We start from the raw sequence: 18,069 nt of genomic DNA on the forward strand, positions 1-18,069 counted from the left end.
CTTGTGATTTTTGTACATTGATTTTGTATCCTGAGACTTTGCTGAAGTTGCTAATCAGCTTAAGGAGATTTTGGGCTGAGACAATGGGGTTTTCTAGATATACAATCATGTCATCTGCAAACAGGGACATTTTGACTTCCTGTTTTCCTAATTGAATACCCTTTATTTCCTTCTCCTGCCTGATTGCCCTGGCCAGAACTTCCAGCACTGTTTGAATAGGAGTGGTGAGAGAGGGCATCCCTGTCTTGTGCCAGTTTTCAAAGGGAATGCTTCCAGTTTTTGCCCATTCAGTATGATATTGGCTGTGGGTTTGTCATAGATAGCTCTTATTATTTTGAGATATGTCTCATCAATACCTAATTTATTGAAAGTTTTTAACATGAAGGGTTGTTGAATTTTGTGCAAGGCCTTTTCTGCCTCTATTGAGATAATCATGTGGTTTTTGTCTTTGGTTCTGTTTATATGCTGGATTACATTTATTGATTTGCGTATGTTGAACCAGCCTTGCATCCCAGGGATGAAGCCCACTTGATCATGGTGGATAAGCTTTTTGATGTGTTGCTGGATTCGGTTTGCCAGTATTTTATTGAGGATTTTTGCATCAATGTTCATCAAGGATATTGGTCTGAATTTCTCTTTTTTGGTTATGTCTCTGCCAGGCTTTGGTATCAGGACGATGCTGGCTTCATAAAATGTGTTAGGGAGAATTCCCTCTTTTTCTATCGATTGGAATAGTTTCAGAAGGAATGGTACCAGTTCCTTCTTGTACCTCTGGTAGAATTTGGCTATGAATCCATCAGGTCCTGGACTCTTTTTGGTTGGTAAGCTATTGATTATTGCCACAATTTCAGAGCCTGTTATTGGTCTATTCAGAGATTCAACTTCCTCCTGGTTTAGACTTGGAAGGATGTATTTGTTGAGGAATTTATCCATTTCTTCTAGATTTTCTAGTTTATTTGTGTAGAGGTGTTTGTAGTATTCTCTGATGGTAGATTGTATTTCTGTGGGATCGGTGGTGATATCCCCTTTTTCATTTTTTATTGCATCTATTTGATTCTTCTCTCTTTTCTTCTTCATTAGTCTTGCTAGCGGTCTATCAATTTTGTTGATCTTTTCAAAAAACCAGCTCCTGGATTCATTAATTTTTTGAAGGGTTTTTTGTGTCTCTATTTCTTTCAGTTCTACTCTGATTTTAGTTATTTCTAGCCTTCTGCTAGCTTTTGAATGTATTTGCTCTTGCTTTTCTAGTTCTTTTAATTGTGATGTTAGGGTGTCAATTTTGGATCTTTCCTGCTTTCTCTTGTGGGCATTTAGTGCTATAAATTTCCCTCTACACACTGCTTTGAATGTGTCCCAGAGATTCTGGTATGTTGTGTCTTTGTTCTCGTTGGTTTCAAAGAACATCTTTATTTCTGCCTTCATTTCATTATGTACCCAATAGTCATTCAGGAGCAGGTTGTTCAGTTTCCATGTAGTTGAGCAGTTTTGAGTGAGTTTCTTAATCCTGCATTCTAGTTTGATTGCACTGTGGTCTGAGAGACAGTTTGTTATAATTTCTGTTCTTTAACATTTGCTGAGGAGAGCTTTACTTCCAACTATGTGGTCAATTTTGGAATAGGTGTGGTGTGGTGCTGAAAAAAATGTATATTCTGTTGATTTGGGGTGGAGAGTTCTGTATATGTCTATTAGGTCCACTTTGTGCAGAGCTGAGTTCAATTCCTGGATATCCTTGTTAACTTTCTGTCTTTGATCTGTCTAATGTTGACAGTGGGGTGTTAAAATCTCCCACTATTATTGTGTGGGAGTTTAAGTCCCTTTGTAGGTCACTCAGGACTTGCTTTATGAATCTGGGTGCTCCTGTGTTGGGTGCATATATATTTAGGATAGTTAGCTCTTCTTGATGAATTGATCCCTTTACCATTATGTAATGGCCTTCTTTGTCTCTTTTGATCTTTGTTGGTTTACAGTCTATTTTATCAGAGACTAGGATTGCAACCCCTGCCTTTTTTTGTTTTCCATTTGCTTGATAGATCTTCCTCCATCCCTTTATTTTGAGTCTATGTGTGTCTCTGCATGTGAGATGGGTTTCCTGAATACAGCACCCTGATGGGCCTTGACTCCTTATCCTGTTTGCCAGTCTGTGTCTTTTAATTGGTGTATTTAGCCCATTTACATTTAAAGTTAATATTGTTATGTGTGAATTTGATCCTGTCATTATGATGTTAGTTGTTTATTTTGCTCATTAGTTGATGCAGTTTCTTCCTAGCCTCGATGGTCTTTACAGTTTGCCATGTTTTTGCAGTGGCTGGTACCGGTTGTTCCTTTCCATGTTTAGTGCTTCCTTCAGGAGCTCTTTTAGGGCAGGCCTGGTGGTAACAAAATCACTCAGCATTTGCTTGTCTGTAAAGTATTTTATTTCTCCTTCACTTATGAAGCTTAGTTTGGCTGGATAGGAAATTCTGGGTTGAAAATTCTTTTCTTTAAGAATGTTGAATATCGGCCCCCACTGTCTTCTGGCTTGTATAGTTTCTGCCAAGAGATCAGCTGTTAGTCTGATGGGCTTCCCTTTGTGGGTAACCCGACCTTTCTCTCTGGCTGCCCTTAACATTTTTTCCTCCATTTCAACTTTGGTGAATCTGACAATTATGTGTCTTGGAGTTGCTCTTCTCGAGGAGTATTTTTCTGGCGTTCTCTGTATTTCCTGAATCTGATTGTTGGCCTGCCTTGCTAGATTGGGGAAGTTCTCCTGGATAATATCTTGCAGAGTGTTTTCCAACTTGGTTCCATTCTCCCCGTCATTTTCAGGTACACCAATCCAAAGTAGGTTTGGTCTTTTCACATAGTCCCAAATTTCTTGGAGGCTTTGTTTGTTTCTTTTTATTCTTTTTTCTCTAAACTTCCCTTCTTGCTTCATTTCATTCATTTCATCTTCCATCACTGATACCCTTTCTTCCAGTTGATCGCATAGGCTATTGAGGCTTCTGCAATCTTCTTGTAGTTCTGGAAACTTGGCTTTCAGCTCCATCAGCTCCTTAAGCCCTTCTCTTCATTGGTTATTCTGGTTATCCATTCATCTAATTTTTTTTCAAAGTTTTTAACTTCTTTGCTATTGTTTTGAATTTCCTCCTGAAGCTCCGAGTAGTTTGATCGTCTAAAGCCTTCTTCTCTCAACTCATCAAAGTCATTCTCCATTCAGCTTTGTTCCATTGCTGGTGAGGAACTGCATTCCTTTGGAGGAGGAGAGATGCTCTGCTTTTTAGAGTTTCCAGTTTTCTACTCTGTTTTTTCCCCATCTTTGTGGTTTTATCTACTTTTGGTCTTTGATGATGGTGATGTACAGATGGGTTTTTGGTGTGGATGTCCTTTCTGTTTGTTAGTTTTCCTTCTACCAGACAGGACCCTCAGCTGCAGGTCTGTTGGAATTTGCTAGAGGTCCTCTCCAGACCCTGTTTGGCTGAGTGTCAGCAGCAGTGGCTGCAGAACAGTGGATTTTCATGAGACCACAAATTCAGCTGTCTGATAGTTCCTCTGGAAGTTTTGTCTCAGAGGAGTACCTGACCGAGTGAGGTGTCAGTCTGTCCCTACTGGGGGGTGCCTCCCAGTTAGGCTGCTCAGGGGTCAGGGGCCCATTTTAGGAGGCAGTCTGTTCATTCTCAGATCTCCAGCTGCGTGCTGGGAGAACCACTACTCTCTTCAAAGCTGTCAGACAGGGACATGTAAGTCTGCAGTGGTTCCTACTGAATTTTTGTCTGTGCCCTGCCCCCAGAGGTGGAGCCTACAGAGGCAGGCAGGCCTCCTTGAGCTGTGGTGGACTCCACCCAGTTCGAGCTTCCTGGCTGCTTTGTTTACCTAAGCAAGCCTGGGCAATGGTGGGCGCCCCTCCCCCAGCCTCACTGCCACCTTGCAGTTTGATCTCAGACTGCTGTGCAAGCAATCAGTGAGACTCCATGGGCATAGGACCCTCCGAGCCAGGTGCAGGACACAATCTCCTGGTATGCCATTTTCCAAGCCCGTTGGAAAAGCGCAGTGTTAGGGTGGGACTGACCCGATTTTCCAGGTGCCGTCTGTTACCCCTTTCTTTGACTAGGAAAGGGAACTCCCTGACCCCTTGTGCTTCCGGAGTGAGGCAGTGCCTCGCCCTGCTTTGGCTCGTGCACAGTGCGCTGCACTGAGTGTCCTGCACCCACTGTTTGGCACTCCCTAGTGAGATGAACCCGGTACCTCAAACGGAAATGCAGAAATCACCTGTCTTCTGTGTCACTCATACTGGGAGCTGTATACTGGAGCTGTTCCTATTCGGCCATCTTGGCTCCACCCTCCACATTTTCTTTATCCAGTCTAACATTGATGGGCATTTGGGTTGGTTCCATGACTTTGCTACTGTAAATAGTGCTGCAATAAACATACATGTGCATGTCTCTTTAAAGCAGAATGATTTATAATCCTTTGGGTATATACCCAGTGATGGGATTGCTGGGTCAGATGGTATTTCTGGTTCTAGATCCTTGAGGAATCACCATAGTGTATTCCACAATGGTTGAACTAATTTACATTCCCACCAACAGTGTAAAAGCATTCCTATTTCTCCACAGCCTCACAAGCATCTATTATTTTTTGACTTTTTAGTAATCACCATTCTGACTGGTGTGAGATGGTATCTCATTGTGATTTTGATTTGCATTTCTCTAATCAGTGATGTTGAACTTTTTTTCATATGTTTGTTGGCCATGTAAATGTTTTCTTTTAAGAAGTATCTGTTCATATGCTTTGCCCACTTTTTGATGGGGTATTTTTTTTTCTTATAAATTTAAGTTTCATGTTGATTTTGGATATTAGATCTTTGTCAGATGGGTAGATTGCAAAAATTTTCTCCCATTCTGTAGGTTGCCTATTCACCCTGATAATAGTTTCTTTTGTTGTGCAGAAGCTGTTTAATTTAATTAGAACCTGTTTGTCAATTTTGCTTTTGTTGCAATTGCTTTTGGTGTTTTTGTAATGAAGTCTTTGCCCATGCATATGTCCTGAATTCTATTGCCTAGGTTTTCTTCGACAGTTTTTATGGTTTGAGGTCTTATATTTAAGTCTTTAAGCCATGTTGAGTTAAGTTTTGTATAATGTGTAAGGGGGGGGTCCAGTTTCAGTTTTCTGCATATGGCTAGCCAGTTTTCCCAGATCATTTATCAAATAGGGAATATTTTCCCTACTGATTGCTTTTGGCAGGATTGTTGAAGATCAGATGATTGTAGATGTGTGGTGTTATTTCTGAGGTTTCTGTTCTGTTTTGTTGTTCTATATATCTGTTTTGGTACCAGTACCATGTTGTTTTGGATACTGTAGCCTTGTAGTATAGTTTGAAGTCAGGTACCATGATGTCTTCAGCTTTGTTCTTTGCGCTTAGGATTGTCTTGGCTATATGGGCTCTTTTTTGGTTCCATATGGAATTTAAAGTAGTTTTTTCTAATTCTCTGAAGAATGTCAATGGTAGTTTGATGAGAATAGCACTGAATCTATAAATTACTTGGGCAGTATGGCCATTTTAATGATATTCATTCTTTTTATCCATGAGGATGGAATGTTTTTCCATTTGTTTGTGTCCTCTCCGATTTCCTTGAGCAGTGGTTTGTAGTTCTCCTTGAAGAGTCCTTCACATCCCTTGTTAGCTGTATTCCTAGGTATTTTATTCTTTTTGTAGCAATTGTGAATGAGTGTTCATTCATGATTTGGCTCTCTGCTTGTCTATTGTTGGTGTATAGAAATGCTTGTGATTTTTGCACATCAATTTTGTATCCTGAGACTTTGTGAAGTTGCTTATCAGCTTAAGGAGTTTGGGGGCTGAGGTGATGGGGTTTTCTAAATATAGAATCATGTCCACAAACAGAGACAATTTGACTTCCTCTCTTCCTATGTGAGTACCCTTTACTTTTTTCCCTTGCCTGATTGCCCTGAATGGAACTTCCAATACTATGATGCATAGGAGAGGTGAGAGAGGGCATCTTTGTCTTGTGCTGGTTTTCAAAGGGAATGCTTCCAGTTTTTGCCCATTCAATAAGATATTGGCTGTGTGTTTGTCATAAATAGCTCTTATTATTTTGAAATATGTTCCAACAATACCAGGTTTATTGAGAGTTTTTAACTTGAAGGAATGTTGAATTTTGCTGAAGGCCTTTTTGGCATCTATTGAGATGATCATGTGGTTTTTGTCATTGGTTCTGTTTATGTGATGGATTGCATTTGTTGATTTGTATATGTTGAACCAGGCTTGCATCCCGGGAATGAAGCCGACCTGATCGTGGTGGATAAGTTTTTGAATGTGCTGCTGGATTTGTTTTGCCAGTATTTTATTGAGGATTTTCACATCAATGTTCATCAGGGATATTGGTCTGAAGTTTTATTTTTTGTTGTGTCTCTGCCAGGTTTTGGAATCAGAATGATGCTGGACTCATAAAATGAATTAGGGAGAAGTCCCTCCTTTTCAATTGTTTGGAATACTTTCAGAAGGAATGGTACCAGCTCTTCTTTGTATGTCTAGTAGAATTTGGCTGTGAAATCTTGGTCCTGAGCTTTTTTTTTTTTTTTATCAGTAGGCTATTAATTACTGCCACAATTTCAGAACTTGTTATTCGTCTATTCAGGGATTCAACTTCTTCCTGGCTTAGTCTTGGGAGGGTGTATGTGTCCAGGAATTTATCCATTTCTTCTTGATTTTACTGTTTATTTGTGTATAGATGTTTATAGTGTTCTCTGATGGTACTTTGCAGTGCTGGGGGGTCAGTGGATTTCCCCCTTATCATTTTTTATTGTGTCTGTTTAATTCTTCATTCTTTTTTTATATATTAGTCTAGCTAGTGGTCTATCTATTTTGTTATTTTTTTCAACAAACCAGCTCTTGGATTCGTTGATTTTTTGAAGAGTTTTTTGTGTCTTTACTTCCTTCAGTTCTGCTCTGATTTTAGTTATTTCTTGTTTTCTGCTAGATTTTGAATTTGTTTGCTCCTGCTTCCCTAGCTCTTTTAATTGTGATGTTAGCATGCTGATTTGAGATATTTCTAGCTTTTTTTTTTTTTTTTTGATGGAGTCTTGCTTTGTCGCCCAGGCTGGAGTGCAGTGGTGTGATCTTGGCTGACTGCAACCTCCGCCTCCTGGGTTTAAGCAATTCTCTGCCTCAGCCTTCTGAGTAGCTGGGATTACAGGCATGTGCCACCACGGCAGACTAATTTTTGTATTTTTAGTAGAGACGGGGTTTCACCATCTTGGCCATGCTGGTCTTGAACTCTTGACCTTGTGATCCACCCACCTCAGTCTTCCAAAGTGCTGGGATTACAGCCATCAGCCACTGCTCCTGGCCGATATTTCTAGCTTTATGACATGGGCATTTAGTTCCATAAATTTCCCTCTCAACACTGCTGTAGCTGTGTCCCACAGATTCTGGTACGTAGTCTCTTTGTTCTTATTGGTTTCAAAAGACTTCTTGATTTCTGCCTTAATTTCATTATTTACCCAGGAGTCATTCAGGAGCAGGTTGTTCAATTTCCATGTAATTGTGGGCTTTTGAGTGAGTTTCTTAATCCTGAGTTCTAATGTGATTGCACTGTGTTTTTAGAGACTGTATTACGATTTCAGTTCTTTTGAATTTGCTGAGGAGTGTTTTACCTCCAATTATGTGGTCTATTTTAGAATCAGTGCCATGTGGCACTGAGAAGAATGCATATTCTGTTGATTTGGGTTGGAGAGTTCTGTATATGTCTATTGGGTCCACTAGATCCATAGCTGAATTTAAGTCCTCAATATCCTGTTAATTTTCTGTCTTTTTGATCTGTCCCCTATTTCTCAGAGGTTTTGCTCATTCCTTTTTATTCTTTTTTCTCTAATACTGTCTGCATGTCTGATTTCAGCAAGATAGTCTTCAAACTCTGATATTGTTTCTTCTGCTTCATCAATTCAGCTATTGATACTTGTGTATGCTTCATAAAGTTCTTGTGCTGTGTTTTTCAGCTCCATCAGGTCATTTATTTTCCTCTCTAAACTGGTTATTCTAGTTAGCAGCTCCTCTAACCTTTTATCTAGGTTCTTAGCTTCTTTGCATTGGGTTAGAACATGCTCCTTTAGCTCAGAGGAGTTTGTTATTACCCACATTCTGAAGCCTACTTCTGTCAATTCATCCATCTCATCCTCCGTCCAGTTCTACGTCCTTGCTGGAGGAGGTGCTGTGACCATTTGAAGGAGAAGAGGCACTCTGGCCTTTTGGGCCTTCAGTGTTGTTTTGTTGATTTTTTTCCCATCTTCATGAGTTTGTCTAGTATTGATCTTTGAGGCTGCTGACATTTGAATAGGGTTTTTGTGGGGACTTTTTTTGTTGTTGGTGCTGTTGTTAATTTCTGTTTCTTTGTTTCTCTTGCAGTGGTCAGGTCCCTCTTCTGTAGGGTTGCCGCAGTTTTCTGGGGGCTCACTTTAGGCCCTATTCATCTGATTTGCTCCCATGTCTGGAGATGTCACTCTAGGAATCTGGAGAACAGCAAAGATGGGTGCCTGCTCCTTCCTCTGGGATCTCGAGGGGCACCAACCTGATGCCTGTGGGATTGCTCCTGTATAGGGTTTCTGATGACCCCTTTTGGAGGGCCTCAACTGGCTGGGTTTTATGGGGAGCAGGACCCACTTAACAAAGCACTTTGGCTGTCCCTTGGTGGAGGGGGTGTGCTTCGCTGGGGGGAAAGTCCACTTGTCTGGTCTGCCCTGCTTCCTCCAAACTAGTAGGAGGAAAGGCTATGTCTGCTGGTGTGCAGAGACTGTGGCCACCTCTCCCACTAGGGGTTCAGGCCTAAGGAGATCAGAGTTCTGTCCCTGAGCCCCTGGCTGGAGTAGTCAGACTTCCTGCAGGAAGACCCCAGCGAGGAGGGATGGGTCCAGGTCAAGCCTGAAGAGGCACTGGTCAACAGTCTGCCACAGCTGGTGTGTTAGGCTGTGGGGGATACCTCTTGGGATCAAGCCATCCAGTCTCACTGGCTCCAGCAGGGAAAAAGCATAGCCTGGAGCTATAGAGATGGCTGCTGCCCTTCCCCCACCCTGGGGGCTTAGTGTGTTAGGTGGCTATCAGTCTGAGTGCCAGCTGTCAGCCCTCCCCCAAGGAGTTTAAAGGGCTTAGACAGCAGGCAGCCACAGCTGCTGTGCCAGTCACCCCTCCCCCAGGAGTTCAGCAGTCTTAAACAGATTCTAGCTTAGTGGCTGTTGAGAATCTGTGCAGCTCCGTGTTTGGGACCCTAGGTCCTTGTGGCGTGGGCTCACGGAAAAAGCACGTTTTCCCAGGCTGGGTAGCATGCTCACTCACTGCCTCCCTTGGCTGGGGGTGGGGGCTCCCCTGGCCCGTTTGGCTCTCAGGTAGGCCTCCACACCACACTGCTCTGCCTTCCTCTCCATGGGTCATGCCTGCTGCCTAGTCAGTTCTGATGGCAGAACCTGGATACCTCAGTTGCCAGTGCAGGATTTGCATGCTGTTTGGGATTTGCATCTTTGTGATGGGAGCTTCCGGATGCTGCTGCTTCTAGTTGACCATCTTGGCCCCGCCCCTTTAAGCCACTACTATTATTATTACTATTCTAATGTGTTTATGTGTTTATAAAATTCATTTTTGCCACTACTTTTTTTCCATAATTTCATAATACTGTGCTTTTCTTCATTGAAATATAAGTGATTAAAAACTTAGAAGTTTTGGCAAGATAATTTCTTCTGAAATAATTCTCTGGTTTACAAACAATTTATTGTGGAGTTCTTTAAAAATACATAGATTCTCCATGGCATACCAAAGTTTTCATTCAACTTTTCTGAAACATATTTACCATGTAAAATGAGAATTTTCAGAAGGAACAACTTTCTGATAAAATACTTTTAAATTCAAGTTTTATATGATAATAACAAACATTTATTTGGGGCACGGCAAATATCAAATCTAATTCTTATAATAAACCTAATATTGTTTATGTTATTATTGCTGTTTTATAGTTGGGGAGAAAGTGATACACCAAAAGACTGAAGAAATTACTCAGTGTTTCATAGCCAATAAGAGGTGGAAGAGGGATTTGAACCCAGGCAGTCCAGATATAGGGTTAACCAGTATATAGCCACAAAGCTACAATTTCATCCAAGGATAGAGGCTATTCCTTGATTATTATTCTTTTTTTCCCCAGGTTCTCACAGTGTACTTTAAAAAAAAAAAAAGACCAGTACTTACCTAACTAGTATTTTTATCTCTGGAAAAGAAATGGTGGCCTCTTACAAAATGACTATCTTCTGTTGACTTATTCTGTGACCTAACATCATTGCCTCAACTTGAGTTTCAGCTGAACCACAAAACCTAATGATCTCACATATCTAACTGTGTAACTCACATGATCCATCAGAGGACAGTAGCTGGAACCAATTCTGGTACCCAAAGAGTAGGTCACTTTGTCCAGTTCGTTTAAAAGCCATCTAAGGGTGAACAAGGCCTGAAGTACAACAGTATCGTCTTTGGAAAGGAAGGCATCCAGGATGGCTATTAATAAACTGCTGACATTTTCTGTCTACATATAAAAGGAAAAAAATGATGGGATTTAGGAACTAGCAGGAGACTTGAGCTGACATTTATATGGATACCTTGAGTCTGGGCGGCACATCATGGTGTGTGGAAGCCGACTCACGAAAATCTCTTGTCAAATTTTCAAAAATGTTGACTTTTTGTTAAAAAAATTAATTATTGAAAATTAAATTATATAAATTTAAAATTAAATAGAAACTGATAATACTAAAAAATTATCACTCCCTAATTCTTTCGCTACATTTTACTATTACCTATGCTCTTGAGGTTATTCATGGGCATTGTTTCTGATTGGTGGAAATATTAAATAATGATGTGCTATTGTGCATCTTTTCCCAGTTCCATGGTTAGTGATGTCCCTTTGAAAGCTTGAAATTAGCCATCATAAGGATCTTTACACCAGGGAATTGGCCTTATTTTCAGAGACCTGGCTGTCAAGCATTTACTAACACACTACTGGCAGAATGACCTCTAAATTAGATGATAGTGACCCATTTGGACATGAGAGCTACTGAGACACTCAGGCAGGTCATGGGAGTCAGTGTACATCAGAACCAAAGAGAATAGAAGGCAAGGAAAAACATGAAAAGGAGACACCAGAGAGAAAGAAAGGCAAGGAGAAAAAGACTAAAGGAAATGAATGAATATTATTTTGCCAAAATAATAGCTTTAAGGAGAAAAAAATAGAGCTAGGGACTATGTCAATGCCAGAGGCCATTTGTGTCTTTACCGACAGTATATGAAATCTCAACCCAGATCACTTTCCACTGTTTTTCTTTCACTCTCCTAGGAAGCCTTGACAGAATTTTCCTTTCCGTTTTTAATAACATTGGGAAGAGCTATGGGTAAAGCAATAAATAATTTCCTGCTTACTAAGATAATGTACACTACTGGTAAATCCATCAACTTGTATTATGTATTTAAAGTAAACAGACCATGGCTTATGTCATTCTAAATGCACAACGGGTGTCCACTGATAGGCTTCAGTTCTCAGAGGCCATGCTCAATAGATAAACAAGGATTTATTATTGGATGTATTATAAAAGTAATGATTTATAGAACATTTGCACTGTCAGCATTTTGCAAGATACTTTGGAGTGTAGAATTACAGAACATGGAACATGCTTAAATTCAGTCGACGTGGAAGGTAAGAAGTATTCACATGAGTCAGTGGGAAACAATATAAGATTGTTGTTCTCAACTTTAACTTGAATAGCAGTCACCTGGAGGACCTTTAAAACACAGACTGGTGGGCCCACCCCAGAATTTCTGATTCCATAGGACTGGGGTGGGGGCTCACAATTTGCATTTCTAGCAAGTCTCCAGGTGATGCTGATACTGCTGGTTCAAGAACTATGCTTTGACACTGGTATAAAATATGAGTGCTCATAATTGATATGGCTCTGAGAGGGGTGAGGCTGCTAGAGATAAGAATTTTCAGTGCAGTTTGACTTGGGCTGATCATTGAAAAAGGAGAAAAATGTAATATGTATAGGTAAAGTAGGAACATGAGTAGAAGAAAAAGCTTGAGCAAGTGCTCTGAGATAGGAATTAGTGTGTACACATGAGTGCATGCTGGAGGGGAAATCATGTGTATATGGTTTAGACTGTAAGACAAGTCTAGGGCAATAAGGATAAATACATTCTGAGTGCAATGAATGATTTTCTGTAAAAAAAAAAAAAAAAGGCGATAAAGCCGCTAAATGAACTTAACACATCCTTTCTATTCAACTCAGTTTCCTTGTTAATAAAACAGCAGGCTTTGATATGTTTTAGTTATATAGAGACCGAAAAATATCACCGCTTTGTCAGTGAAGATGTTAAGTGGTATCAAAATCTCAGATTATGATTTTGATGATGCTGGCAGACACAAATCACATACACATACCTTATTGATAACTGGTGCCATGTCGACAAGTCTATGAAGGATCAGTTTGCTAACTACAGGATTGGAATCATTGATCCAGTTTGTGAAGAGGACCAAAGATTCTTCTGGTAAACGGTCCTTGAAGAAGTTATTCAGAAGCTGAAAGAAAATAGTTAATAAGTTTATAAGCAAAGTAGAGGCCAAACTGCATGATTTCTGTCATAAAAATGAAGATATTCTAGGTAAAACTAGAATGCAAATCTCACTAAAACATCAAATACATATATTTCAGTGCTCACAGCAGTGGGGAGAGACAGCAATCAGGATAGAAAAATAGATGCTTTGTTTCGTTTTGTGTGTGTGTGTGTATGTATTTTACATTTTCCTCCATTGTTGGAAACTGAGTGACCCAATTTAAATTTCCCCATCATGCTGATTGTAGTCGGGTTGTGAGTTTCTTCACAGTGTATGTCTACATATGCTAAGAGGTGATACCCACTACAGGCCAGGCACTGCACTAGTAAATAGAAATACGATGGTGAGCAAAACGGTAGCAACCCACGACCCTGTGGAGCTTCCAGGCAAGCTAGAGAGACTGATACTATACTATGTACTATTCTAATGAGACAGAGTTTCTAATTTTAGTCAGTACTAGGAAAGAAAGCTACCAGATGTCACAACACATCTGCATCTACAGGAGAAGTCCCCAAAATTTTTGGCACCAGGGACCAGTTTTTGGAAGACATTTTTTTTTCCAGGAATGGCTGGGGAGACAGGGTGTAAAACTCTTCTACCTCAGATCATCAGGCATTAGTTTAGATTCTCATAAAGAGCCTACAACCTAGATCCCTTGCATGCACAGTTCACAATAACGTTTGTGCTACTATGAAAATCTAATGCCGCCGCTGATCTGACAGGAGGCAGAGCTCAGGTGGTAATGCTCGCATGCTGCTCACTTCCCCCTGTGCAACCCAGTTCCAAATAGGCTATAGACCAGTACCAGTATGTGGCCCAGGGAGTTGGGGACCCCTGATCTATGGGACTATTGAATTTACATTGTGTAATGTAGATTCAATTTAGAATGAAGAGTGATATTTAGATTTAGATTTGTGAGTTGGCATTAGCTAGAAGAAGTGTTTAGAGAGGAGAACTTCAAGGATGGGGAACCACGTGCAAAGGCCCTGAGGGAGATGAAGCAGGGTGTGTTTGAGCACCTGAAAGATGAGTGAGAGGAGGGGAGAGGGAACAGAAGACTGGACAGCGGGGTGGCTTGAGGGCAAGTATGGAAGGTGGGACAGAACCTGCAGGCCAGTTTGAGGAAGTTTAGTTTTTAAGAGATAATACCCAAAGTGAAGACATGAGTATCATGAGCCTTCATATATTTAATAACTGACAGTCAAATATGCTGATTAAAATCTCTCAAAAACAATGATGGTTTTGGCCGGGTGCGGTGGCTCATGCCTGTAATCCCAGTACTTTGGGAGGCCGAGGTGGGCAGATCATGAGGTCAGGAGTTTGAGACCATCCTGGCTAACATGGTGAAACCCCATCTCTACTAAAAAATACAAAAAGTTAGTCGGGCGTGGTGGTGGGCATCTGTAGTCCCAGCTACTTAGGAGGCTGAGGCAGGAGAATGGAGTGAACCCGGGAGGCGGAGCTTGCAGTGAGCCGAGATCTAGCCACTGCACTCTAGCCTGGGCGATGGAGCAAGACTCCATCTCAAAAAAAAAAAAAAAAAAAATGACAGTTTTATAAAATCATGTTTTCCTTGGAAGAATTTAAAATATCCTTAGATCAGGTACAGAGAAAGATAGGGAGTGACAGAGCAAGAGAGCGAGAGTGAAAGAGACAGTGAATGAGAGAGGAAGACAGATCACATCTTCTTTTCAAACTTTCAAAGAACCTTCACAAAAATTAGATACCATGTCAAAAAATATTAATAACTTCTCTAAAGCAAAGCAATTAAAAAGCAATTCAAAAATTTGTGATATAATAAAAGAAGAAACCAAAAATAAACTTTAAATAAAAAAACAAAGCCTATAAAGCACTTGCAAATTTAAGAGAAATTTCCCCTAATTTGTGGATCAAAATCTTAAACCACAGAGGAACTCAAATACTCAGTGGGATGACAACAAAATATAAAACAATAAAAATTATGTATAACATAGATATTTATACTATAGTTGGAAGTAAATGCATAATTTGACTTTAAATATTTTACTTAAAAAGAAATGCTAACATAAATTATTTGTATCCTGAAATTAAGAGAAACAATATCACAAAATATAAAACAGTGCTAAAGAAAGTTGGTGTAAGAAAATAATAAAGGCAGAAATCATTGTATTAGGAAACAAAAAAAAAATAGAATTAATAAGCCTATTGCCTTTTCACAGGAAAAAATCCTATTAAGATAAACAGATTTTTGATCCATATAATACGAAAAAGAACAAGTAAAATGAGCAGTGAGAAAAAAAGTGTGGAGTAGATCAAAAATTTAAAAAGAATATCTATGTTAGTAGTTCTTAGGCAAGGATGAGTGCAGGATCTTCTGCGGGCAGCTTTTATACATTACACATGTCTGGGCTTCATCCTAGTAGGTTTTCCAATGGCAGACCCTGGCTTATGTACTTAAAAAATATTTATTGGTGATTTTAATATGCCCATCTAGTAGAGACTCAGTGATTATGGCAGTAATTTGAAATTCTGAGTGAAATAAATTATTTTCTGGAGAAATACAAATCTCCAAACGTAAGTCAAGGAAAACTAGATCATTGAAATAGATGAAAAATAATGGGAGACTGGTAATAATCAATGCATTATTTCCAAACAGGATCAAAGGTAATTCTTTCTGAGTGATAACCACACATAAAAATGTAAAGTCATATTTTCCCTTTGGGAGTCCAGTAAGTAATCTGTAGGGTGGTAATTTGGTGCTATGTGAATATTCCACTCTCCAACAACTTTTCACTTAATTGTTTTAACATCTATTGATGATTTTTCTGGATTTAGTTATCACATTAGGGCTTGCAGAAATTGTGATTTGCCACTTCTAGCATTCCTTCTACATTTAGTGGCTGGCATCTGTCTCGCTGTCTGTCTCTATTCCTGTCTCTGTCTCTCTTCTCATTCTCTCATTTTCAGAACCACTAAGGACTCATGAAGTAAAAAAAAATCAATGTTACTAAAAATCCTAGAAGAAAACCTGGGCAACACCATTCAGGACATAGGCATGGGCAAAACTTCATGTCTAAAACACCAAAAGCAATGGTACCAAAAGCCAAAATTGACAAATAGGATCTAATTAAACTAAGGAGCTTCTGCACAGCAAAAGAAACTATCATCAGAGTGAACAGGCAACCTACAGAATGGGAGAAAATTTTTGCAATCTACCCATCTGACAAAGGGCTAACATCTAGAATCTGCAAAGAACTTGAACAAATTTACAAGAAAAAACAACCCCATGAAAAAGTGGGCAAAGAATATGAACAGACACTTCTCAAAAGAAGACATTTATGCAGCCAACAGACACATGAAAAAATGCTCAACATCACTGGTCATTAGAGAAAAGCAAATCAAAACCACAGTGAGATACCATCTCACACCAGTTAGAATGGCAATCATTAAAAAGTCAGGAAACAACAGATGCTGGAGAGGATATAGAGAAATAGGAACCCTTTTACACTGTTGGTGGGAGTGTAAATTAGTTCAACCATTGTGGAAGACTGTGGCGATTCCCCAAGGATCTAGAACTAGAAATACCATTTGACCCAGCAATCCCATTACTGGGTATATACCCAAAGGATTATAAGCCATTCTGCTCTAAAGACACATGCACACGTATGTTTATTCTGGCACTATTCACAATAGCAAAGACTTGGAACCAACCCAAATGTCCATCAATAATAGACTGGATAAAGAAAATGTGGCACATATACACCATGGAATACCATAAAAAGGGATGAGTTCATGTCCTTTGCAGGGACATGGAGGAAGCTGGAAACCATCATTCTCAGCAAACTATCACAAGAACAGAAAACCAAACACCACATGTTCTCACTCATAAGTGGGAGTTGAACAATGAGAACACATGGACTTAAGGAGCGGAACATCACACACTGGGGCCTTTCAGGGAGTGGGGAGCTAGGGGAAGGATAACATTAGGAGAAATACCTAATGTAGGTGACGGGTTGATGGGTGCAGCAAACCACCATGTCACATGTATACCTATGTAACAAAACTGCACATTCTGCACATGTACCCCAGAACTTAAAGTATAATAATTAAAAAAGGAAAAAAATAATGTTACAATTATTTAGTTACTATTCATTTTGATACTCAAAGTTGGCTAGTAGCAGCCACTACTTCTTGTGTCCTTTTGACATGGCCCCATGGGCCTTTAGTCCTTCTTTGGGTTGTGGAAAAATTAGATGTGCCTGACTCCTATTTTTCTTGCCCTCTGAAACCAGCCATTTTTTCAAGGAGACATGGTTCCTTTTGGTGAGTAATAGCACTTAGAAACCATTAGAAATGGATGCTAAAGTACTCCTAGCTGTCAGAATATCATGTCTTCTTGGCTTTTACTCAGAGCTTGGAAATAGTTATTCTTTAAATCGTGAGTTTATATTTATAATGTTGATATTTTTAATTCAAAGCTAATATAAGAGTTTATATTAACTTTTTGCAGCTTCATGTTTTTATTGCCTTCCTTTTACTTGGAAAACCCTGGCGTCTAATAGGATTAATATATTTACTTATTTGCTTTCTGATAAATAATACATACCTTAGTCTTAAAATGATAATATCAATATACAATACCAATAAACCTTCTGAGTAGAAGTGAATATTTCTTTATAGGTATTTTCATTCTTAGAATATATCTAAGTCAAAGCACTATGTTCATAAGCTGCATGGAGTAATTATATTATCTGTGTGGTTATTAATTTGCTATACAAATAAATTCATTTGCATCCGTTTAAATTTGGCTTTTTTCTTCTTCTTGATTTAATTTTATTCTTTCAACAATAACTTTATGAGTCAAAACTACACAAGAGGGGTACTTTGAGAGTCTCATTTCCATCCCTATCCATTCTACCCTATTACTCTCATGTCCTTTAAAGTAACCAGTTTCTTTAATATCTAGTTTATCTTTTTGTTTTCTCTCCAAAAGGTAAGTACATATTTTAAAATCCTTATATTTTATAATATATAATAAAACTATATAGAATTATATATAATACATAAAACATGTATTTAGTGTGTGCATATGTATATGTTTCCTAAAGAATAAGTCTACATTTTATATACTTTTATAGTATATAATACATTTCTTTTTCTCTCTTATGCAAAAAGTAGCATCTGTGCTGCTCTGCAGCTTGTTTTATTTTCACGTAACAAAATCTCCTGGAAATTACTCTGCATCAGTACAAAGAGATCTTTCTCATTCTTTTTTTAAAAGAGATACGGTCTTGTTATGTTGCCCAAGCTGGAATGCACTGATTATTCACAAGCACAATCACAGCTCATGACAGCCTCAAACTCCTGGCCTCAAGTGATCCTTCTGTCTCAGTATCCTGAGCAGCTGTGACTACAGTTGTGTGGCTTCTCATTCATTTTTATGGCAACATAGTACTAAAAT

At 39.2% G+C, this 18,069-nt stretch overlaps 1 protein-coding gene across 3 annotated transcripts in view; it reads right to left on the reverse strand.

The window, feature by feature from the left end:
• The window catches only part of MROH9 (maestro heat like repeat family member 9), a 132,704-nt gene that overhangs the window by 43,346 nt on the left and 71,289 nt on the right, over window positions 1-18,069 (reverse strand). For all 3 annotated transcript variants that reach the window (XM_058442825.1, XM_032159098.2, XM_058442826.1), the window contains 2 exons: window positions 12,456-12,593; window positions 10,380-10,553 (listed from right to left, as the gene is read on the reverse strand). In XM_058442825.1, coding sequence (XP_058298808.1) covers window positions 10,380-10,553; window positions 12,456-12,593 — 312 coding nt within the window. The remainder of the gene's footprint in view (window positions 1-10,379; window positions 10,554-12,455; window positions 12,594-18,069) is intronic.

The sequence above is a fragment of the Hylobates moloch genome, unplaced genomic scaffold (assembly GCF_009828535.3).
Source record: "Hylobates moloch isolate HMO894 unplaced genomic scaffold, HMol_V3 SCAFFOLD_8, whole genome shotgun sequence".
NCBI classification, from domain to species: domain Eukaryota; kingdom Metazoa; phylum Chordata; class Mammalia; order Primates; family Hylobatidae; genus Hylobates; species Hylobates moloch.